The sequence below is a fragment of the Hyperolius riggenbachi genome, chromosome 10 (assembly GCF_040937935.1).
Source record: "Hyperolius riggenbachi isolate aHypRig1 chromosome 10, aHypRig1.pri, whole genome shotgun sequence".
NCBI lineage: Eukaryota > Metazoa > Chordata > Amphibia > Anura > Hyperoliidae > Hyperolius > Hyperolius riggenbachi.
In genome coordinates this window covers 271121817-271145744 of record NC_090655.1, presented here as the reverse complement: position 1 = coordinate 271145744, position 23928 = coordinate 271121817, and the positions used below count along the sequence as shown (strand labels likewise).

Genomic DNA, 23928 nt, shown 5'->3' with positions numbered 1-23928 from the left:
GAACTGGAGGAATAAAAATGCTGTTTGCTTTACTTTCATTGCTAAACTGTCACTGTCACCTGAGCTGTTACTATCTCTATGCTAGTGTGTATGGTTTGGTATTCTTCTACTTTCCTGTAGCAGTAGAGCATTGTACCATCTTAGCCATCAGCGAAAGCAGAGAGTTTTGAATCAGGATGATGTCATTTATTGGCTTAAAAGAAAAAAGTAATCTTCCTGCTAATAAACCTTCTTCAGACTTTGTTCCTGTATACTGCCAATATGTTAGAGCACACCACCATATGTACATTAAACATTCAAAATAGATATATAGATTTTTCAGCAAATATAAATAAATATCATTCAGATGCTTTAAAGTGGAGCTGAACTCTTGCACAGGACAGAAGGAAAACATAGAAAAATCCACCTTGCATGTTTTAGAGAGCCTGTGTAATTCTTCCCCCTCATCTAATTCTTCCCCCTCATCTGTGTCTAATCTGAAGTTATAATTTGATCTCTTCACTGTGTCCCCTGACTGCCACTACATCTAAGCTCATTTGAAAGCACAGAATGTTAACAATATGTCTGCTTCCATGAAAGCAGGAAGTGGACACTGCCGATTTATTGCAGGATTTGTATCAGCTGTAACAAAGAAATGTTTTGTTTTTTTAAAAGGTTATTATGTTGTTGTGTATCTTTTGAAGCGGAGAGGAAGTTCTGAGTTCAGGTCCACTCTAATTACAACCAAACATCCAAAGTGGCTCCTGACAGGATGTTTGCTACATACCTGTTCTCTGTTTTGAATGGGCTTCTCTCCATTGAGCTGCCCTGCCACCTGTTTGTGGCTCTGACTGCAGCGAGTCGCACAGAGGACAAAGAAGCAGCGCATGCTCTGGCCACTTGCGACTTGCGCAAGTTTTCTGCTCCTGCCCAGATGTGCACAGCAACCAATGCCAGTACAGTGTTATGCATTCTTGACAAGTACATACATCAGCGTCATTTCTCAAGTATGCATGCCCAGAACACTATTGGCTGCTGTGTACATTTGGGCAGGAGCGCAAATTGCAGGAATTATTGAGCAGACACAGCATCCTCTGATTCTTGGCTGAATGGGAGGCAGAGCAGCACAACTGAAATGAGCCCATTCAAACCAATGATCGCTAGTCAGAGTGGTTGAACAGAATGTTTTTAGTGGTGGCAGTGGTGGGGGGGCGGTGGATGACAGCAGGCCTAGGGCACTGGAAAGTACAAATCCGGCCCTGCCAGCACTGCGGGGCGAAAGCACTAACTCCTACACCAACATATTTAAAAATGTATTATTTATCTAATTCTTCAGGGTTTTCTGTGAAAGAAGGTGATTTCATCTCTTCCTCCTCTTTTTTAACAATTTGATTTCATGTTCTTGCTTCTTATGGCTGCCTTATGGTTGAGTGCAGGTGATTCCACAAACAGTCTGCAGTTAGCCAATTCACCACAAGATGGCAATCTCACTTCTCCCAGGTGGAACGCACAGAGGAAGAAAAAAAAAAAAAAGGAAGTGATGTAGCACAGGAAGTGATGAAACATAGCAGGACGAGGAGAGGAGACATTGTTGGAAGAGGTGATTGTGTGTGTTTTTAAATGATATATTTAGGATATTGAGGTCGGGGTGGACATACTGTTACAGAGGAGGTCACAGTACACCTGACACTATCCTGATCATCCCCCTTGAAGTAATTACCGCACAAGAGACTTTTATATAACTGCTGTGACTTGTTAGCCAGTTTTTAGTTGTCTGCCCTACATCTGCTATATATTTTGGTTGGCATCTTACTTTACGCGTCATAATTCAGACCAGTCACATAACAGAGCAAAGCCAATCTGTCCAAGTATAGTCATGTCTCCCCCAGTATTGCCATTATCCTCTGGTATGTCATGTCCATGCCCCCCCCCCCACCTCCAAATAATGGCATTTACTTCCAAGTATATCCATGTCCCCCTGTATTGCCATTATCCCCCAGTATGTAATGTCCCCCACCCCAGTAATTCCATTTCTTCCCTAGTATAGCCATGTCCCTCCTGTGTCCCCAGCATTGCCTTAATCCCCCAGTATGTAATGTCCCCCACCCCAGTAATTCCATTTCTTCCCCAGTATAGCCATGTCCCTCCTGTGTCCCCCAGCATTGCCATTATTCTCCAGTATGTAATGTCCCCCACCCCAGTAATTCCATTTCTTCCCCAGTATAGCCATGTCCCTCCTGTGTCCCCCAGCATTGCCATTATTCTCCAGTATGTAATGTCCCCCACCCCGGTAATTCCATTTCTTTCCCAGTATAGCCATGCCTTCCCCTGTGTCCCACAGCATTGCCATTATCCCTCAGTAAGTAATGTCCCACACCCCAGTAATGCCATTTCTTTCCCAGTATAGCCATGTTCACCCTGAGTTGCCCCCCAGCATTGCCATCATCCTCCAATATGCAATGTCCCCCACCCCAGTAATGCCATTTTCCCCCCAGTATAACTATGTCCACATTCCATTACTTACCCCACCTCCATGCAGAGTAGTAACAAGAAGGATTTACATTGGTTTATAGCTAGCTGTCACAGTGTGCTCCAGTCCTCTGCTCCCATTAGCCTCAGTCTCTGCCTGTCCTCATATCCTCATCCATCTACCACTACCAGCACTGCTGTAACAGCACAGGAATGGTAACAGTGGGAGGGGGGATGTGAGGAAAGATGGCCAGCTGGAGAGGAGGCAGAGGGAGGACAGGACTGCAGCACGCTGTGAGTATAGTGCACAGGTAGCTATAAACCAGCTTATTGTGCTCTCCTGCAATACTCTGCATGGCCCTACCACCCATAAGTGACTGCAATGGGGAGTGCTGGGGGGGGGGGGGGGGGGGGGGTCTTGTACCGATAGTTTCACTATTGACAACTGTACAGCCTAGATAATACACCCATTTATCTATCAAAAGGCAGCAGCATCCTGTACAGATCACATGACCACATCACTGAGGATGGATGAGGACCAGAGTCACATGACCGAGAGGATATTCAACCTCACCCTGGAGATCATCTACCTGCTGACCAGAGAGGTGAGGAGGATTCTGGGAGGTCACGTGATGTCATTCTTATCTCTAGCAATAAAACACACAGCAAGGTCCGGGTAAAGACAGGCAGGGTCTTTATTAGCCTCTAAGCACACAGCCTTGAGGATGCACCTTTGTCCTCTCCAATCCCCCCCAGCCCCAGAGTCTTGAGTGAAGCTTTTATTCCTGCTCCTCACTGCACCAGGAACTCAGAGAAAATGCTGCTAGCCTGTGACATTGCTGTTTCCCTCTAGTGGTGTCTCTTATTATTTTCATCACTAGAGAGAAAAGAGGAGATGCTGTGAGTCTGACACCGCTGAGTTCCCGGTGAGGTGAGTAGGCAACACTGCAGGCTCTGCTCACCACTCTGCATTTTGGGGGGGGGGGGGGGGGGGCTGTCTAATACTGGTGGCACATCTGGCTATATAACTTGGGGGGTGGACTGCCCAATACTAGGGGGCTGATCTGGCTAGCTATACTGGGAAGGGGGGCTGCCTAATAATGGGGGCTCATTTGGCTTGCTATAGTGGGAGGTTGCCTAATAATGGGGGCTCATTTGGCTTGCTATAGTGTGTGTGTGTGTGTGTGTGTGTGTGTGTGTGTGTGTGTGTGTGTGTGTGTGTGTGTGTGTGTGTGTTTGCTTAATACTGGGGGCACATTTGGCTATCTAAACACGGGAGGGGGTTACCTAATGCTTGGAAACACATCTGGCTACTTATAAGGGGCACATATGCTACCTATACTGTGGGGGTGCATTTGGTGGTGGAATGGGCCAATTCGAATCTCCGCATCTAGTGCTAGATAACGTTGTACCGTCCCTGCACTTAACTGACTGGAGAGGTGAGTAGGATTCTGGGACATCATGTGACATTATTGTTGGTCTTTCCTTACAGAGTCTTCCTCCAGTGAAGTTTGGTGATCATGTGATCATCACGGTGCCCCCACCTCACTTCCTGATATCTGAGGGACACAACAAGCAGAAGATTCTAGAAGTTACCAGGACAATGATGAAGCTACTGACAGGAGAGGTGAGCAGTGCTGGAAATTATGAGATATCATCCAGTAACAGCAAGGGGTGTGTCTGGGTAGTGACTGTATCATTGTGTGTGTCAGGTTGCTATGAGGTGTCAAGATATCACCGTCTATTTCTCCATGGAGGAGTGGCAGTATATAGAAGGACACAGGGACTTCTACAAGGACACCATGATGGAGAATCAGCCGCCCCTCACATCACCGGGTAAGAGGAGACTTTCATTTCTTGTAAAGGAGAGAGCAGTATGGAGGGTCCCCTACATCCTCCCATTATCTGATACACATAGAAACAATGGCCTTGATTCACAAAGCCGCGCTAATACATAGCTGGACCGTGCTATGCATTTAGCACGCAATGTGATGCGTGTGAAGGTTTCCGCGTGGAAAGATTTACGTCCGCGCGATCAGGAGGGCTGTCATGCGGTAATGCGCGCACTACCGTGTAACAATCCTTGTGATCGCGCGGATGTAAATCTTTCCGCGCGGAAACCTTCACACGCATCACATTGTGTGCTAAATGCATAGCACGGTCCTGCTATGTATTAGCACGGCTTTGTGAATCAAGGCCAATTTATTCAGTCAGTGTGTGTGTTTCCTACAGATGTATCCAGTATCAGAAACCCACCAGAGAGATGTACAGGTCCTCTTTATTCCCACGATTGTCCACAAGAAAATCACACCATCTTTCATGATTATCAGGTAGGTGGGGCTGAGGGTCCCCAGAGACTTCTGGTGTGTGACATTGTTTCTTCCTGCATATGCTGTTATCTGTGTTCACATTTTAAATTATCTCTCACTTTATTAGGGTGGAGAACTTATACATGGAAGTGCTGTGGTTAAAGAGGAAGAAAAAGAGACATATGTGAGGAGTGATCAGCAGTCTATAGAGGAGGGTGACATGATGAGGACAATTGAAGAGGAAGAAGAGACATATGTGAGTAGTGATCAGCAGTCTATGGAGGAGGGGGACGTGATGAGGACAATTGAAGAGGAAGAAGAAGAGACGTATGTGAGGAGTGATCAGCATTCTGTGGAGGAGGGTGACATGCTGGGGACAATTAAAGAGGAAAAAGAAGAGACGTATGTGAGGAGTGATCAGCAGTCTATGGAGGAGGGTGACATGATGGGGACAAGTAAAGAGGAAAAAGAAGAGATGTATGTGAACAGTAATCAGCAGTCTATGGAGGAAAGTGACATGATAGGGACAAGTAAAGAGGAAGAAGAGACGTATGTGAGAAGTGATCAGAAGTCTGTGGAAGAGGGTGGCATGATGGGGACAAGTCAAGAGTTAGAAGAAGAGATGTATGCGAGGAGTGATCAGCAGTCTGTGGAGGAGAGTGACATGATGAGGGCAAATAAAGATGAAGAAGAGGAGACATATGTGAGGAGTGATCAGAAGTCTGTGGAGGAGGGTGGCATGATGGGGACAAGTCAAGAGGAAGAAGAAGAGACATATGTGAGGAGTGATCAGCAGTCTATGGAGGAGGATGACATGATGGGGACAAGTAAAGAGGAGGACAGTGTTACAGAGGGCAGAACAGGTGAGTAATCAGCAGTAAATGTAGAATAAATGTGTATCTGTATTGCTGTTATGTAGTAGATAGTAAAATATCAGTAATATTTACTGTACTGTAATATTTAGCGATATTTTACTATGGCTAAAATGAACCCTACTCTCACACAGAAACCTCCCCTGGTGGTGCCTGAGACCCCCGCCCGGTGCTGCCTAACCCTAAGACCCTCCCCCACCCATTGTGTCGCCTAACCCTAAATTCACCCTAAACTGTAAACCCCCCCCCCCTTCCTTTGCCACAGAGCCGCGATTGCGATATGCGGCATGGAATGTACATATTGGTTCCCCGAAGCGTCTGATTAGCAGCAAGAATGTAACATTTTCGTGCCCGATAAATTCACGGTGCTGTTTTCTGAAAGGGCTTCTGGACCCTTTTTTCCTGCTTCTGGATGATTAAAGGACAACCGAGGTGACATATGACATGATGAGCTAGACATGTGTATGTACAGAGCCGAGCGCACAAATAACTAGGCTGTGTACCTTTTTTTCTTTCTCTGCCTGAAAAAGTTAAACATCAGGTATGCAAGTGACGGTTTCTAAGGACAGCCCCGTGCAGTACAGAGATAAAAATGTTTGCTCAAGAAGCAACAGGCAATATATCAATATTAAAGTAAAAACCTCCCCAACTGGGTTATGTGGGGGGTACTGGTGTGCTGGGGTCCTTGCTGATCCCCCACCTCCCCGTTGTGTCACTGTATATATTTGCACTTTATGTATGGTTTTCCCAGTATGTTGATTGAGCAGCTGCTGTGAGTAGTATTGCACAGGAGCTGAGGTGGTTGATAGCTCTGCCCCTCGGACTTCTATACTCACCCAGTTGTATTCCGCTCTCCTTGTCCCACCTGTGTGCTGGATAGCTACACCCCTCCCTGATACGTATACACGGGGAGGTGGGGGATCAGCAAGGACCCCAGCACACTAGTGTGGCTCACACTAGTGATGGGCGAACACCTGGATGTTCGGGTTCGGGAAAGTTCGCCGAACATGGCCGAGATGTTCGGCATGTTCGGGCCGAACCCCGAACTTTCCGAACATCCAGCTTTTGGGGGCCCTATGGGGTCGCAGGCATAAGGGGGGAGCATGCCCCGATCGCGGGGGGGGTCGGAAATTCCCCCCACCCCCTCCGCTAGCGCTCCCCCCTCTGCCCACTTCCCCATAACAAAGTTTCAAGAAGTACCTGCTGTGTCCGGTGGTAGTGTGGGTGGCTGGCTGGGTGCTGAACCGCCCGCTGCCCGGCCTCCCTCAACGCGTCACTCTCCGGACTCCTCCTCCTCATTCAGTCACTGCATAGTGCCGCCCACTGCCAGCCACCCACACTACCACCGGACACAGCAGGTACTTCTTGAAACTTTGTTATGGGGAAGCGGGCAGAGGGGGGAGCGCTAGCGGAGGGGGTGGGGGGAATTTCCGACCCCCCCCCCGCGATCGGGGCATGCTCCCCCCTTATGCCTGCGACCCCATAGGGGGGCCGTATTCGGCCGAACAGGGCCCTGTTCGGCCGAACAGGGGCCCTGTTCGGCCCTGTTCGGCGGCCATTAGAAGTTCGGGGCGAACCCGAACTTAAAAGGCCGAACACCATCAGGTGTTCGGCCGAACGCGAACATCACCCGAACAGGGTGATGTTCTGCAGAACCCGAACAGTGGCGAACACTGTTCGCCCAACACTAGCTCACACCAGTACCCCCCACATAACCCGGTTCGGAAGGTTTTTACTTTAATATTGATATATTGTCTGTTGCTACTCGAGCAAACATTTTTATCTCTGTACTAGGCCTGAACGATTTTAGGAAAACATTTAATTGAGCGATTTCTGTCTGAAATTTCGATTCACGATTTCCTTGAAATCAAGCTTTGTTCCCCCTCAGTACCCGTCTCTCTTTGTGCCCCCTTTGCCTCTTTATGCCTCCTCTGGGTCTCTCTGTTGCCCCATTTGTGTCTCCTGTGCCCACTCTGTGTCTCTCTGTGCCTCCTCTGTCCCCCAAGCTGCATCAGTTCTAGACATAGCTTCCAACACGAGTCCAGCGATGCCCGTCTGTCCACTTCGCCTCCTGCAGGCTCTAATGCACGGAATACTTCCTGTATGTCATGTGACATACAGGAACCCAGAGTTTTGCCAAGCACCAGAGCCAGCAGATGGCGATAGAGGACGGACAGCGTTGGACTCGTGTGGATGGTATGACCAATGCTGCGGGCTGCATGCGCTGGGAATTTGGGGAGATTTGAAGCCACTTCTTCAAACTTCCTCTATTTGGAAATTACCTGATTGCAATACTCGCCACTTTGACGATTCGGAAATTGTGATCTTGGTGATTGTGATTTTGGTTTAAATTCGATTTATCTTTCAGGCCTACTCTGTACTGCACAGGGCTGTCCTTAAGACCCTATATATCATGTCTTTCCCCTAGTACAATATTCTGAAGTTGTTTGTTATTAAGTGACGGTTTCTGCCCGGGTCGGCACTGGGTCAGACTATAGCATAACCCTCACTGATAAGTAATTACAGCCATAAAACATTTTCCTGTCAGTAAATGGCTTCTGAGAGCAGGAAAGAGATAAAAAGGATCAGTAATTCATAGATTTGAGCTCTGGCATACTTCAATGAAGATGTCATTGAGCAGAGACAATAAAACAGTAAAAACTTAAGAACTAGATTTAAAGGAATACTATCGATTGAAACGACTTTTTTTTTTTAATACTCTATATTAGAGTACACATTACCACTAGTGCTAGGGGCACTTTATTTATTCACCCAGGTCTCTCTCTTGCTATCCCTGCTTAAAAATTCATTTCTCACACAGCTCACAGTAGTTTGGATCACCCTGAGCTGCTTGGTTACTCTGTCACACAGCTCACAAATATATTTCACTGTGTCACTCACAGCATGCAGGAGACATGAGGAGAAATAGGCTGATCTGAGGTGGTAACAGGTAACTAAATGAGCTGTAATATTGCTGGAATATAACTAGCTATAACAGTAGTCTGTGTTTACACTCAGACTGGCTGCCTGCTTGAGGTGATTCACTCCAGGCTGCATCCACTTTACAAGCTGCTGAGAGGGGCAGACCACTGTCTACAATTAGCATTATTAGTATCTTTATCAGTCAAGAGAAGCAAAGATAATAAACACACATTGCTAGAATCTTTAACCCCTTACCACCATATCAATAAGATTCTTTCAGCAAGGTGACAATTAAACTATAAACTGAGGAGTTGATAGCAACTCCCCTGTGCAGAAATGGTCTTAGCCCTCTGGGAGCCCTCAGCATATAGATACATTTGTATCCAACACTGACGCCAAAACTGACGGAGGATTTTAGAGCTGAGAGGAACAGCTGTGTGAGGTATCAAATTGCTCCTAGTACTTGTCCTAATGTGTGCTACAACATACAGCATTTAAAAATAAATGCATACATCGATAGTATTCCTTTAAATATAAAATACAACTGTGGGATATCTAAATGTCATTTTAGGAGACTGAGGATAGATACAGTTGTTTTTCTCATCAGTTTATTTTCACCTCGGATGTCCTTTAAGCATTTTGCCATATGGGCCAAATACGCCAGTAAAAGAAACAAACCTGGCAGCTATTTTACAGTCAGACTGGAGTCAGTGTAGGGAGAGCTATGCTGCTGAGGGACAGATAGAGATAGATGTTCTCTATGGAATCCAGTGCTGTGTAGCTGTGTGCCTAGAGTCAGTGTAGGGAGAGCTGTGCTGCTGACTGAGGGACAGATAGAGATAGGTGTTTTCTATGTAATCCAGTGCTGTGTAGCTGTGTGCCTGGAGTCAGTGTAGGGAGAGCTGTGCTGCTGATTGAGGGACAGAGAGATAGCTTGCTGACAGTGTTCTGTGTTATTCAGTGCTGTGTAGCTGTGTGCCTGGAGTCAGTGTAGGGAGAGCTGTGCTGCTAATTGAGGGACAGCGAGAGATAGCTTGCTGACAGTGATCTGTGTTACTCAGTGCTGTGTAGCTGTGTGCCTTCAGTCAGTGTAGGGAAAGCTGTGCTGCTGATTGAGGGACAGAGAGATAGCTTGCAGACACTGTTCTGTGTTATTCAGTGCTATGTAGCTGTGTGCCTGGAGTCAGTGTAGGGAGAGCTGTGCTGCTGATTGAGGGACAGAGAGATAGCTTGCTGACAGTGTTCTGTGTTATTCAGCTACACAGCACTGGAGTACATAGAACACTGTCAGCAAGCTATCTCTGTCCCTCAATCAGCAGCACAGCTCTCATTACACTGACTGAAGGCACACAGCTACACAGCGTAGCTGTGTGCCTTCAGTCAGTGTAATGAGAGCTGTGCTGCTGATTGAGGGACAGAGAGATAGCAGTTCTGTGTTATTCAGTGCTCTGTAGCTGTGTGCCTGGAGTCAGTGTAGGGAGAGCTGTGCTGCTGATTGGGGGACAGAGAGATAGCTTGTTGACAGTGTTCTGTGTTATTCAGTGCTGTGTAGCTGTGTGCCTTCAGTCAGTGTAATGAGAGCTGTGCTGCTGATTGAGGGACAGAGAGATAGCAGTTCTGTGTTATTCAGGGCTGTGTAGCTGTGTGCCTGGATTCAGTGTAGGGAGAGCTATGCTGCTGATTGAGGGACAGAGATAGCTTGCTGACAGTGTTCTATGTACTCCAGTGCTGTGTAGCTGTGTGCCTGTAGTCAGTGTAGGGAGAGCTGTGCTGCTGATTGAGGGACAGAGAGATAGCTTGCTGGCACTGTTCTGTGTTATTCAGTGCTGTGTAGCTGTGTGCCTGTAGTTAGTGTAGGGAGAGCTGTGCTGCTGATTGAGGGACAGAGAGATAGCTTGCTGACAGTGTTCTGTGTTATTCAGTGCTGTGTAGCTGTGTGCCTTCAGTCAGTGTAGGGAGAGCTGTGCTGCTGAGGGACAGATAGAGATAGCTGGCTGACACTGTTCTGTGGTATTCAGTGCTCTGTAGCTGTGTGCCTTCAGTCAGTGTAGGGAGAGCTGTGCTGCTGATTGAGGGACAGAGAGATAGCTTGCTGACAGTGTTCTGTGTTATTCAGTGCTGTGTAGCTGTGTGCCTGGAGTCAGTGTAGGGAAAGCTGTGTGCCTGGATTCAGTGTAGGGAGAGTTGTGCTTCTGATGGACAGAGAGATAGCTTGCAGACACTGTTCTGTGTTATTCAGTGCTATGTAGCTCCTTCTGTAGGGCATACATATTAATTCGCCGCCGGGAGACTTGGGCGCAGGATACAGCCGGTATATGGCTTATCCTGCTGCTGCACAACTCTTCTAGCTCTTGCTGGAGGCCGAATTGCGGTTTTAGAAGTAACTTCAGCTCTGTCTTCTGACGGTGCCGAAGTTGCTCACTATAGCCGTAATTCCTATTACGATCTATGGTGGTGCCGGCTGTGCCCAAATCTCCTGCGCTCTATTCAGCACTATGCAAGGTCTGATAAGCTGATGGATGTTTTGTTTTACTTCCACTATCTGACATTACTAAAGTTGCCCATTAGACCTAACGATTATGGGCAGATTCGACAGAGAGACAAATTCATCTATAATTGAATCTGTTTAGAGATAAATTTGATTTTTGTTCAGTCTGCCCATACACTACAGGCTGATTCTCGTCCGATTTCAGCATGAAATCTTCAGGGAATCGGCTGAGACTGCACTGCGCTGCCGCCAATGTACAATGTGCCTGGTGTGCGTATTTATACGTTACCTGTCCTGTAGCAGCCTCCATACACGCCACTTGCACATAGCGTCTGACGTCACACACTATGCGGCAGTAGCATATATGGAGAGCCGCCCGGAGGTTACAGACACCGCACGGGGGCTGCTAAAGGACAGGTAACGTATAAATGCACACACTGAGGGGAGGAGGCGGACACATTTATACATTGTGTCGGTAGCAGTGGGGGTTTCGTCGTCTCGTCGCTCGTTACAGAAATCGCCGCCGTGCCGCCACCCACCCGACCAACTACCTTCGGCCTGACATCTTACGGCATGCGCAATCGACCATGCAACCAATTTCCATCCTGAGATTGGTTGCTTTGTCGGTTGGGCATGCACCTGGCGGCACGGATTTTCATCCAATTCGATTATAATAATTATATGTAATATAAATTATAATAATCAAATTGGATGGTCGATTGACCGCCAAGTCGCCTGATGTCACCTTAAGTCTCTTCAAACTGCTAAAGGGCTTTAGAAAAAACTTAAACTTTGAAAGTGTTCATTTAATACAGAAGGTATTTATGATTATTTGTTGGAGTGAGCATTTGAGGCGCCACTGCTGGATATGCAAAGTGTCCCTTTGTTGCCCCTTACAGCTATAGCAAGCTGACATATTATTGCATTTTTATCGGTCTGGGTGTGTTTAGCTTTCATAGACAACAAAGGGATGATTTGCATATTCAGCAGTGATGCATTGTGGGAGAGTCATATGCTCCCTCCAACTTGAATAATCACAAATACATTTTGTTTTGATCAATATAGTTTTTTTGGTAGTGCGAGTGGAGAAGATTGCTTTTTCCCTCGGCACTAGGAAGTCACGGTGGAACGCACGAACTCCTGGTTCCGGCATGACGTCGGGTAAGCGACGGCCAGCCGGGATACTAGGCGTGTGGCGGTGAAGTAGCGCGTAAGCAGAAGGGAGGACTTCCCTATAAAGTTATCCAGGAATGGATGCCGCAGCGTGCAGAGAGCCTCTGAGGATGCTCAGTGAGCGAAACGGTCGTCAGGCCCATCACTGCTCCCACCACACCCCACAGCGCTTGAAGAACCTGGTAGGATTTTTTTATATGCAACCTTTTTATCCATAGGATTGAAATGTCATTTTTGAAAGCCTGTAAAATAAAGCTTTTTTAAGAGGAATGCATGTGCCAAACTACTCTTTCCTTTCCACCTCTTTTTTTATATGAAGCATGTTGATACACCAGTTTTGAGCACGAAAGACCTCTAGTATTTCCTGCCTAAGGTCAACCCTCCTGATATTCCTATTTTTTGAGATGTATATCCCATGGAGAAACCCCAGCAGTGCAGTGCCCGTCTATTTTTTCTTATTAAGTGACATTTTGTTTTGAGAAGGCAAATTTATGTTCCAGCTCAAATGTGAACCAGCGTAAGAGCTTCTTATGGCAGAACCTGTGTGACATCATCACACAAAATAAGGTTTTCTTTAACAGGGGTAGAAAGCCTGACATTCACACAGGGGGGCATTTACAGTGGCTTGCAAAAGTATTCAGCCCCCTTGAAGTTTTCCACATTTTGTCACATTACTGCCAAAAACATGAATCAATTTTATTGGAATTCCATGTGAAAGACCAACACAAAGTGGTGTACACGTGAGAATTGGAACGAAAATCATACATGATTCCAAACTTTTTTTTACAAATAAATAACTGCAAAGTGGGGTGTGCGTAATTATTCGGCCCCCTGAGTCAGTACTTTGTAGAACCACCTTTTGCTGCAATTACAGCTGCCAGTCTTTTAGGGTATGTCTCTACCAGCTTTGCACATCTAGAAACTGAAATCCTTGCCCATTCTTCTTTGCAAAACAGCTCAAGCTCAGTCAGATTAGATGGACAGTGTTTGTGAACAGCAGTTTTCAGATCTTGCCACAGATTCCCGATTGGATTCAGATCTGGACTTTGACTGGGCCATTCTAAACACATGGATATGTTTTGTTTTAAACCATTCCATGTTGCCCTGGCTTTATGTTTAGGGTCATTGTCCTGCTGAAAGGTTAACCTCTGCCCCAGTCTCAAGTCTTTTGCAGACTCCAAGAGGTTTTCTTCCAAGTTTGCCCTGTATTTGACTCCATCCATCTTCCCATCAACTCTGACCAGCTTCCCTGTCGCTGCTGAAGAGAAGCACCCCCCGAGCATGATGCTGCCACCACCATATTTGACAGTGGGAATGGTGTGTTCAGAGTGATGTGCAGTGTTAGGTTTTCGCCACACATAGCGTTTTGCATTTTGGCCAAAAAGTTCAGTTTTGGTCTCATCTGACCAGAGCACCTTCTTCCACATGTTTGCTGTGTCCCCCACATGGCTTGTGGCAAACTGCAAACGGGACTTCTTATGCTTTTTCTGTTAACATTGGCTTTCTTATTGCCACTCTTCCATAAAGGCCAACTTTGTACAGTGCACGACTAATAGTTGTCCTATGGACAGAGTCTCCCACCTGAGCTGTAGATCTCTGCAGCTGGTCCAGAGTCACAATAAACCTCTTGACTGCATTTCTGATCAGCGCTCTCCTTGCTCAGCCTGTGAGTTTAGGTGGATGGACAGTGCTCTGTGGGATCTTCAAGGCTTTGGAAATTGTTTTGTAGCCTAAGCCTGCTTTACATTTCTCAATAACTTGATCCTTGACCTGTCTGGTGTGTTCTTTGGACTTCATGGTGTTGTTGCTCCCAATATTCTCTTAGACAACATCTGAGGCTGTCACAGAGCAGCTGTATTTGTACTGACATTAGATTACACACTGGTGCACTCTATTTAGTCATTAGCACTCATCAGGCAATGGCTATGGGCAACTGACTGCACTCAGACGGAAGGGGGCTGAATAATTATGCACACCCCACTTTGCAGTTATTTATTTGTAAAAAATGTTTGCAATTATGTATGATTTTCATTCCACTTCTCACGTGTACACCACTTTGTATTGGTCTTTCATGTGAAATTCCAATAAAATTGATTCTTGTTTGTGGCATTAATGTGACAAAATGCGGAAAACTTTAAGGGGGCCGAATACTTTTGCAACCCACTATAAGTGGGCTTCACACAGGTACAGAGGAGGCACTGATATAAGTGTGTTTGGAGGGGGGAGGGGCAGAGGAGTCACTGATATAAGTGTATGTGGAGGGGGAGGGGCAGAGGAGGCACTGATATAAGTGGAGGGGGGAAGGGGCAGAGGCAGAGGAGGCACTGAAATAAGTGTCTGTGGAGGGGGAGGGGCAGAGGCAGAGGAGGCACTGAAATAAGTGTGTGTGGAGGGGGGAGGGGCAGAGGAGGCACTGATATAAGTGTGTGTGGAGGGGGGAGGGGCAGAGGAGGCACTGATAGAAGTGTGTGTGTGGAGGGGCAGAGGAGTCACTGATATAAGTGTATGTGGAAGGGGAAGGGGTAGAGGAGTCACTGAAATAAGTGTGTGTGGAGGGGGGAGGGGCAGAGGAGGCACTGATATAAGTGTGTGTGGAGGGGGGAGGGGCAGAGGAGGCACTGATATAAGTGTGTGTGGAGGGGGGAGGAGCAGAGGAGTCACTGAAATAAGTGTGTGTGGAGGGGGAGGGGCAAGGGAGTGTGTGTGGAGAAGGGAGGGGCAGAGGAGGCACTGAAATAATTATGTGTGGAGGGGGGAGGGCAGAGGAGGCACTGATATAAGTGTGTGGAGGAGGGGGGAGGAGCAGATGAGTCACTGAAATAAGTGTGTGGGGAGGGGGAGGGGCAGAGGAGGCACTGAAATAAGTGTATGTGGAGGGGGGAAGGGGCAGAGGAGGCACTGAAATAAGTGTGTGTGTGGAGGGGGAGGGGCAGAGGAGTGTGTGTGGAGGGGGAGGGGCAGAGGAGTCGCTGAAATAAGTGTGTGTGGAGGGGCAGAGGAGGCACTGAAATAAGTGTGTGTGGAGGGGGAGGGGCAGAGGAGGCACTGAAATAAGTGTGTGTGGAGGGGGAGGGGCAGAGGAGGCACTGAAAAAAGTGTGTGTGGAGAGGGGAGGGGCAGAGGAGGCACTGAAATAAGTGTGTGTGGAGGGGGAGGGGCAGAGGAGGCACTGAAATAAGTGTGTGTGGAGGGGGAGGGGCAGAGGAGGCACTGAAATAAGTGTGTGTGGAGGGGGAGGGGCAGAGGAGGCACTGAAATAAGTGTGTGTGGAGGGGGGAGGGGCAGAGGAGGCACTGAAATAAGTGTGTGTGGAGGGGGAGGGGCAGAGGAGGCACTGAAATAAGTGTGTGTGGAGAGGGGAGGGGCAGAGGAGGCACTGAAATAAGTGTGTGTGGAGAGGGGAGGGGCAGAGGAGGCACTGAAATAAGTGTGTGTGGAGGGGGAAGGGGCAGAGGAGGCACTGAAGTAAGTGTGTGTGAAGGGGTGAGGGGCAGAGGAGGCACTGAAATAATTATGTGTGGAGGGGGGGAGGGCAGAGGAGGCACTGATATAAGTGTGTGGAGGAGGGGCGAGGAGCAGATGAGTCACTGAAATAAGTGTGTGTGGAGGGGGAGGGGTAGAAGGGGCACTGAAATAAGTGTGTGTGGAGGGGGAGGGGCAGAGGAGGCACTGAAATAAGTGTATGTGGAGGGGAAGGGGCAGAGGAGGCACTGAAATTAGGGTGTGTGAAGGGGTGAGGGGCAGAGGAGGCACTGAAATAATTATGTGTGGAGGGGGAGGGGCAGAGGAGTGTGTATGGAGTGGGGAGGGGCAGAGGAGGCACTGATATAAGTGTGTGGAGGAGGGGGAGGAGCAGATGAGTCACTGAAATAAGTGTGTGTGTGTGTGTGTGGGGGGGGGGGGGGCAGAGGAAGCACTGAAATAAGTGTGTGTGGAGGGGGAGGGGCAGAGGAGGCACTGAAATAAGTGTGTGTGGAGGAGGAGTGGCAGAGGAGTGTGTATGGAGGGGGGAGGGCAGAGGAGGCACTGAAATAAGTGTGTGTGGAGGGGGGAGGGGCAGAGGAGGCACTGAAATAAGTGTCTGCGCAGGGGGGAGGGGTAGAGGAGTCACTTAAATAAGTGTGTGTGGAGGGGTGAGGGGCAGAGGAGGCACTGAAATAAGTGTGTGTGGAGGGGGAGGGGCAGAGGAGTCACTGAAATAAGTGTGTGGAGGGGAGGGGCAGAGGAGTCACTGAAATTAGTGTGTGTGGAGTGGAGGGGCAGAGAAGTCACTGAAATAAGCATGTGTGGAGGGGAGGGGCAGAGGAGGCACTGAAATAAGTGTGTGTGGAGGGCAGAAGAGGCACTGATATAAGTTTGTGTGGAAGGGCAGAGGAGGCACTGAAATAAGTGTATGTGGAGGGGGAAGGGGCAGAGGAGGCACTGATATAAGTGTGTGTGTGGGGGGGAGGGGAAGGGGCAGAGAAGGCACTGAAATAAGTGTGTGTGGAGGGGGAGGGGCAGAGGAGGCACTGAAATAAGTGTATGTGGAGGGGGGAAGGGGCAGAGGAGGCACTGAAATAAGTGTGTGGGGAGGGGGAGGGGCAGAGGAGGCACTGAAATAAGTGTATGTGGAGGGGGGAAGGGGCAGAGGAGGCACTGAAATAAGTGTGTGTGTGGAGGGGGAGGGGCAGAGGAGTGTGTGTGGAGGGGGAGGGGCAGAGGAGTCGCTGAAATAAGTGTGTGTGGAGGGGCAGAGGAGGCACTGAAATAAGTGTGTGTGGAGGGGGAGGGGCAGAGGAGGCACTGAAATAAGTGTGTGTGGAGGGGGAGGGGCAGAGGAGGCACTGAAAAAAGTGTGTGTGGAGAGGGGAGGGGCAGAGGAGGCACTGAAATAAGTGTGTGTGGAGGGGGAGGGGCAGAGGAGGCACTGAAATAAGTGTGTGTGGAGGGGGAGGGGCAGAGGAGGCACTGAAATAAGTGTGTGTGGAGGGGGAGGGGCAGAGGAGGCACTGAAATAAGTGTGTGTGGAGGGGGGAGGGGCAGAGGAGGCACTGAAATAAGTGTGTGTGGAGGGGGAGGGGCAGAGGAGGCACTGAAATAAGTGTGTGTGGAGAGGGGAGGGGCAGAGGAGGCACTGAAATAAGTGTGTGTGGAGAGGGGAGGGGCAGAGGAGGCACTGAAATAAGTGTGTGTGGAGGGGGAAGGGGCAGAGGAGGCACTGAAGTAAGTGTGTGTGAAGGGGTGAGGGGCAGAGGAGGCACTGAAATAATTATGTGTGGAGGGGGGAGGGCAGAGGAGGCACTGATATAAGTGTGTGGAGGAGGGGCGAGGAGCAGATGAGTCACTGAAATAAGTGTGTGTGGAGGGGGAGGGGTAGAAGGGGCACTGAAATAAGTGTGTGTGGAGGGGGAGGGGCAGAGGAGGCACTGAAATAAGTGTATGTGGAGGGGAAGGGGCAGAGGAGGCACTGAAATTAGGGTGTGTGAAGGGGTGAGGGGCAGAGGAGGCACTGAAATAATTATGTGTGGAGGGGGAGGGGCAGAGGAGTGTGTATGGAGTGGGGAGGGGCAGAGGAGGCACTGATATAAGTGTGTGGAGGAGGGGGAGGAGCAGATGAGTCACTGAAATAAGTGTGTGTGTGTGTGTGTGGGGGGGGGGGGGGGCAGAGGAAGCACTGAAATAAGTGTGTGTGGAGGGGGAGGGGCAGAGGAGGCACTGAAATAAGTGTGTGTGGAGGAGGAGTGGCAGAGGAGTGTGTATGGAGGGGGGAGGGCAGAGGAGGCACTGAAATAAGTGTGTGTGGAGGGGGGAGGGGCAGAGGAGGCACTGAAATAAGTGTCTGCGCAGGGGGGAGGGGTAGAGGAGTCACTTAAATAAGTGTGTGTGGAGGGGTGAGGGGCAGAGGAGGCACTGAAATAAGTGTGTGTGGAGGGGGAGGGGCAGAGGAGTCACTGAAATAAGTGTGTGGAGGGGAGGGGCAGAGGAGTCACTGAAATTAGTGTGTGTGGAGTGGAGGGGCAGAGAAGTCACTGAAATAAGCATGTGTGGAGGGGAGGGGCAGAGGAGGCACTGAAATAAGTGTGTGTGGAGGGCAGAAGAGGCACTGATATAAGTTTGTGTGGAAGGGCAGAGGAGGCACTGAAATAAGTGTATGTGGAGGGGGAAGGGGCAGAGGAGGCACTGATATAAGTGTGTGTGTGGGGGGGAGGGGAAGGGGCAGAGAAGGCACTGAAATAAGTGTGTGTGGAGGGGCAGAGGAGGCACTGAAATAAGTATGTGTGAAGGGGGGAGGGGTAGAGGAGGCACTGATATAAGTGTGTGTGGAAGGTGGAGGGGTAGAGGAGTCACTGGAATAAGTGTGTGTGGAGGGGGAGGGGCAGAGGAGGCACTGATATAAGTGTGTGTGTGGGGGGGAGGGGAAGGGGCAGAGAAGGCACTGAAATAAGTGTGTGTGGAGGGGCAGAGGAGGCACTGAAATAAGTATGTGTGAAGGGGAAGGGGCAGAGGAGGCACTGAAATAAGTGTGTGGAGGGGGAGGGGCAGAGGAGTCACTGAAATAAGTGTGTGGAGGGGGAGGGGCAGAGGAGTCACTGAAATAAGTGTGTGTGGAGGGGGAGGGGCAGAGGAGGCACTGAAATAAGTGTCTGTGGAGGGGGAGGGGCAGAGGAGGCACTGAAATTAGTGTGTGTGAAGGGGTGAGGGGCAGAGGAGGCACTGAAATAATTATGTGTGGAGGGGGAGGGGCAGAGGAAGATTGTATGGAGCGGGGAGGGGCAGAGGAGGCACTGATATAAGTGTGTGTGGAGGGGGGAGGGGCAGAGGAGGCACTGATATAAGTGTGTGGAGGAGGGGGAGGAGCAGATGAGTCACTGAAATAAGTGTGTGTGTGTGTGGAGGGGGGAGGGGCAGAGGAGGCACTGAAATAAGTGTCTGCGGAGGGGGGAGGGGTAGAGGAGTCACTTAAATAAGTGTGTGGAGGGGGGAGTGGCAGAGGAGGCACTGCTATAAGTGTGTGGAGGGGGAGGGGCAGAGGAGGCACTGAAATAAGTGTGTGTGGAGGGGCAGAGGAGGCACTGACATAAGTGTGTGTGAAGGGGGGAGGGGTAGAGGAGGCACTGATATAAGTGTGTGTGGAAGGTGGAGGGGCAGAGGAGTCACTGAAATAAGTGTGTGTAGGGGGGAGGGGCAGAGGAGTCACTGAAATAAGTGTGTGTGGAAGGTGGAGGGGCAGAGGAGTCACTGGAATAAGTGTGTGGAAGGTGGAGGGGCAGAGGAGTCACTGAAATAAGTGTGTGTAGGGAGGGGGAGGGGCAGAGGAGTCACTGAAATAAGTGTGTGTGGAGGGGGAGGGGCAGAGGAGTCACTGAAATAAGTGTGTGGAGGGGGAGGGGCAGAGGAGTCACTGAAATGTGTGTGTGTGGAGGGGCAGAGGAGTCACTGAAATAAGTGTGTGTGGAGGGGGGAGGGCAGAGGATATTCAGATACAGAAATATTAGTAGTTTTGGGTCTCTGTAACATAAATGGATAATTCCTCCACCTCGCAGCTCCTATAATTTAGTGTTGTGTAATATCACAGTATCTTTATTTGCACAATTGGGGACAAGAGAGAGATAAAGGGACATTACAAGGGGAATATGAGTGACACGAGGATAGAGCGGTAATAAGAAAGTGTAAGTGACACCACATTGCTCTGCAAACATAACACAGATTTCTTGCTATAAGTACATATAGGTCTGTTGTCACAGGAGTAACACATTGCTTCCATTTTCTCATCAAGCTCTACAATTTACTGCTCTTCAATGTATGGCCAATACTTTGTGTAGAGATGGGCAATGTGATGCATACAACTCTGTACTTGTATGCAAATGTCATGCAAATTGTATGCCACTAATCACATTTCTCAGGAAATGTATTTCATTGTCCAAATTCCAAGACACATAAAATGTGCATGCAAAGCTATTGTCATGTGATTGGTGGCCTGTTATCAGCACAACCTTCTGGTGATAACTAGCGATGGTCCTTCCAATAACTTTGAGATGGTGCTAATTATATGCTAATTGTATGCAGAGTTACACAGATGCTGCATTTGGCCCATTTCCGATCTGCATCATCTTTGCATTACTTTAGAATTATCAGCAGCTCACTGACCATCCCTAATGATAATTGTTCCTCCCCTCAGAATTCTCTAACAGGAAGTGATGGTGTTTCTCTATTTGCAGGGTGGAGTCCCGGCATCAGGAACCTCTCAGAGGCTCGTCTCTCTGTATCCACAGACTGTACAACGGATGGTGATGACATTGGACAAGAGTCTCTTGCAGATGTCCTGGTGACCCCAAATATTCCCCCAGACTCCCCTCACCTGTCTAACCCTGAGGAGCCTCATACCCAGCACAGCTCTCCTCCTTCTGGAGGGTCTTATACCTGTTCCACATGTGGGAAATGTTTTGTATGGAAATCACATCTTGTCAGTCATGAGAGATCTCACACTGGTGAGAAGCCGTATTCATGTGCTGAGTGTGGGAAATGTTTTGGGCATAAATCAGTTCTTGTCAGACATGAGAGATCTCACACTGGTGAGAAGCCTGATTCAGGTGCTGAGTGTGGGAAATATTTTGGGCAGAAATCAGACCTTGTCAAACATGAGAGATCGCACACTGGTGTGAAGACCTATTCATGTGCTGAGTGTGGGAAATGTTTTGGACAGAAATCAAACCTTATCACACACAAGAGAGCTCACACTGGTGAGAAGCCCTATACATGTGCTGAGTGTGGTAAATGTTTTGGACGGAAATCAGAACTTGTCATGCATGAGAGATCTCACACTGGTGAGAAGCCTTATTCATGTGCTGAGTGTGGGAAATGTTTTGCAGGGAAATCGCACTTAGTCATTCATAAGAGAACTCACACTGGTGAGAAGCCCTATTCATGTGCTGAGTGTGGTAAATGTTTTGGGCGGAAATCAGAACTTGTCATGCACGAGAGATCTCACACTGGTGAGAAGCCTTATTTATGTGCTGAGTGTGGGAAATGTTTTGCAGGGAAATCGCACTTAGTCATTCATAAGAGAACTCACACTGGTGAGAAGCCCTATTCATGTGGTGAGTGTGGGAAATGTTTTGTAAGGAAAGCAGAACTTGTCAGACATGAAAGATCTCACACTGGGGAGAAGCCTTATTCATGTGCTGAGTGTGGGAAATGTTTTAGGCAGAAATTAGAACTTGTCATACATGAGAGATCACACACTGGTGAGAAGCCCTATTCATGTGCTGAGTGTGGGAAATGTTTTGGAGAGAAAACAAAGCTTGTCAGACATGAGAGATCTCACACTGGTATGAAGCCTTATTCGTGTGCTGAGTGTGGGAAATGTTTTGGAGAGAAAACAAAGCTTGTGAGACATGAGAGATCTCACACTGGTGAGAAGCCCTATTCATGTGCTGAATGTGGGAAATGTTTTGGGCAGAAAGTACATCTCCTCATACATGAGAGAACTCACACTGGTGAGAAGCCCTATTCATGTGCTGAGTGTGGGAAATGTTTTGGAGAAAAGGGATCGCTTGTTGTACATGAGAGATCTCACACTGGTGAGAAGCCCTATTCATGTGCTGAGTGTGGGAAATGTTTTGGGCAGAAATCACAACTTGTGAGACATGAGAGATCTCATACTGGTGAGAAGCCCTACTCATGTGCTGAGTGTGGGAAACGTTTTGGGAAGAAAGAAACTCTTGTCGTGCATGAGAGATCTCACACTGGTGAGAAGCCCTATTCATGTGCTAAGTGTGGGAAAGGTTTTGCACGTAAATCACTGCTTGTGAGACATTTGTGTTGAGTGTGGGAAATGTTTTGGCCATAAGTGTTCTTTACTAATGTTTGTTTTACTTCTTGAAAAGTGCACATGGCAGCATTTTTACTCTGAATTGTGAGGACTCTTTCCTGCTGCTCAGTGCATTGGATTGTTGCTACTCTGTCTATATCAAACTCCATCGACTCCTCAAGAGGTTGCATGCGTTTGCAGGCATTTGTAAGCGTTGGTCCCTGGCGTACATCAGGCATTTTCCAGGTTGGAGCATTGGCTGGTTGAACGCTCTCCCATATGTTGTGCATCTGTTGAGAGTTTACTTGGTGCTTAACCACTCAATGTATAGGTACAGTATATCTATGCCCCTGCAGACTTCATCTTAGCTCCAGGGGCGTAGATTTACATATTACTGCCCCTGTGCTCTCGTTCCCGCCCCTACACCCCCTGCCGCCCGTTAGCCCAGAGATCAATGAATGGGACATATACACGCACGCACGCACACACACACACAGTGGCTTGCAAAAGTATTTGGCCCCCTTGAGGTTTTCCACATTTTGTCACATTACTGCTACAAACATGAATCAATTTTATTGGAATTCCATGTGAAAGACCAATACAAAGTGGTGTACATGTGGGAAGTGGAACGAAAATCATACATTATTCCAAACATTTTTTTACAAATCAATAACTGCAATGTGGGGTGTGCGTAATTATTCAGCCCCCTGAGTTAATACTTTGTAGAACCACCTTGTGCTGCAATTACAGCTGCCAGTCTTTTAGGGCAGTGTTTCCCAACCTTTTCCGGCCCGGGGAACACTGTCTGACCAAATTTTTCTCCGGGGAACGGCGCGCGCGCGCGCGCGGTGGGTAAATTGTTGTTTGCGCGACCTAGTGGACAGTGCCGCTATGGGGGGGGGGGGGGGGGGGGGCTGGGGTGCGGCTGCATAGCTGGCATAGTTGCCCCAGTGTAGGGAGTTTAGTTGCCTCAGTATAGTGCCCCAGTATAGCCAGTATAGTGCCCCAGTATAGTGCCCCAGTATAGCCAGAATAGTGCCCCAGTATAGCCAGTATAGTACCCCAGTATAGCCAGTATAGTGCCCCAGTATAGCCAGTATTGTGCCCCAGTATAACTAGTATAGTGCCCCAGAATAGTGCCCCAGTATAGCCAGTTTAGTGCCCCAGTATAGCCAGAATAGTGCCCCAGTATAGCCAGAATAGTGCCCCAGTATAGCCAGTATAGTACCCCAGTATAGCCCCCCAGTATAGCCAGTATAGTGCCCCAGTATAGCCAGTATTGTGCCCCAGTATAACTAGTATAGTGCCCCAGAATAGTGCCCCAGTATAGCCAGTTTAGTGCCCCAGTATAGTGCCCCAGTATAGCCAGTATAGTGCCCCAGTATAGCCCCCCAGTATAGCTAGTATAGTGCCCCAGTATAGCCAGTATAGTGCCCCAGTATAGCCAGTATAGTACCCCAGTATAGCCAGTATTGTGCCCCAGTATAGCTAGTATAGTGCCCCAGAATAGTGCCCCAGTATAGCCAGTTTAGTGCCCCAGTATAGTGCCCCAGTATAGCCAGTATAGTGCCCCAGTATAGCCAGTATAGTGCCCCAGTATAGCCCCCCAGTATAGCTAGTATAGTGCCCCAGTATAGCCAGAATAGTGCCCCAGTATAGCTAGAATAGTGCCCCAGTATAGCCAGTTTAGTGCCCCAGTATAGCCAGAATAGTGCCCCAGTATAGCTAGAATAGTGCCCCAGTATAGCCAGTTTAGTGCCCCAGTATAGCCAGAATAGTGCCCCAGTATAGCCAGAATAGTGCCCCAGTATAGCTAGAATAGTGCCCCAGTATAGCCAGTTTAGTGCCCCAGGATAGCCAGTATAGTACCCCAGAATAGTGCCCCAGTATAGCCAGTTTAGTGCCTCCGCCCGTCCCCGCGGC

At 48.6% G+C, this 23928-nt stretch overlaps 1 protein-coding gene across 1 annotated transcript; it reads left to right on the top strand.

Annotated features, from left to right (window-relative positions):
* The first annotated feature begins 1512 nt into the window (after positions 1-1512).
* LOC137535390 (zinc finger protein 271-like) lies at positions 1513-22504 on the top strand. Its single transcript, XM_068257219.1, has 7 exons — positions 1513-1579; positions 2934-3053; positions 3941-4075; positions 4161-4284; positions 4681-4778; positions 4885-5620; positions 20414-22504. Exons 2-7 carry the CDS (start codon positions 2958-2960, stop codon positions 22018-22020), a joined length of 2796 nt encoding a protein of 931 aa, XP_068113320.1. The 5' UTR covers positions 1513-1579; positions 2934-2957; the 3' UTR covers positions 22021-22504.
* Positions 22505-23928: the final 1424 nt, after the last annotated feature.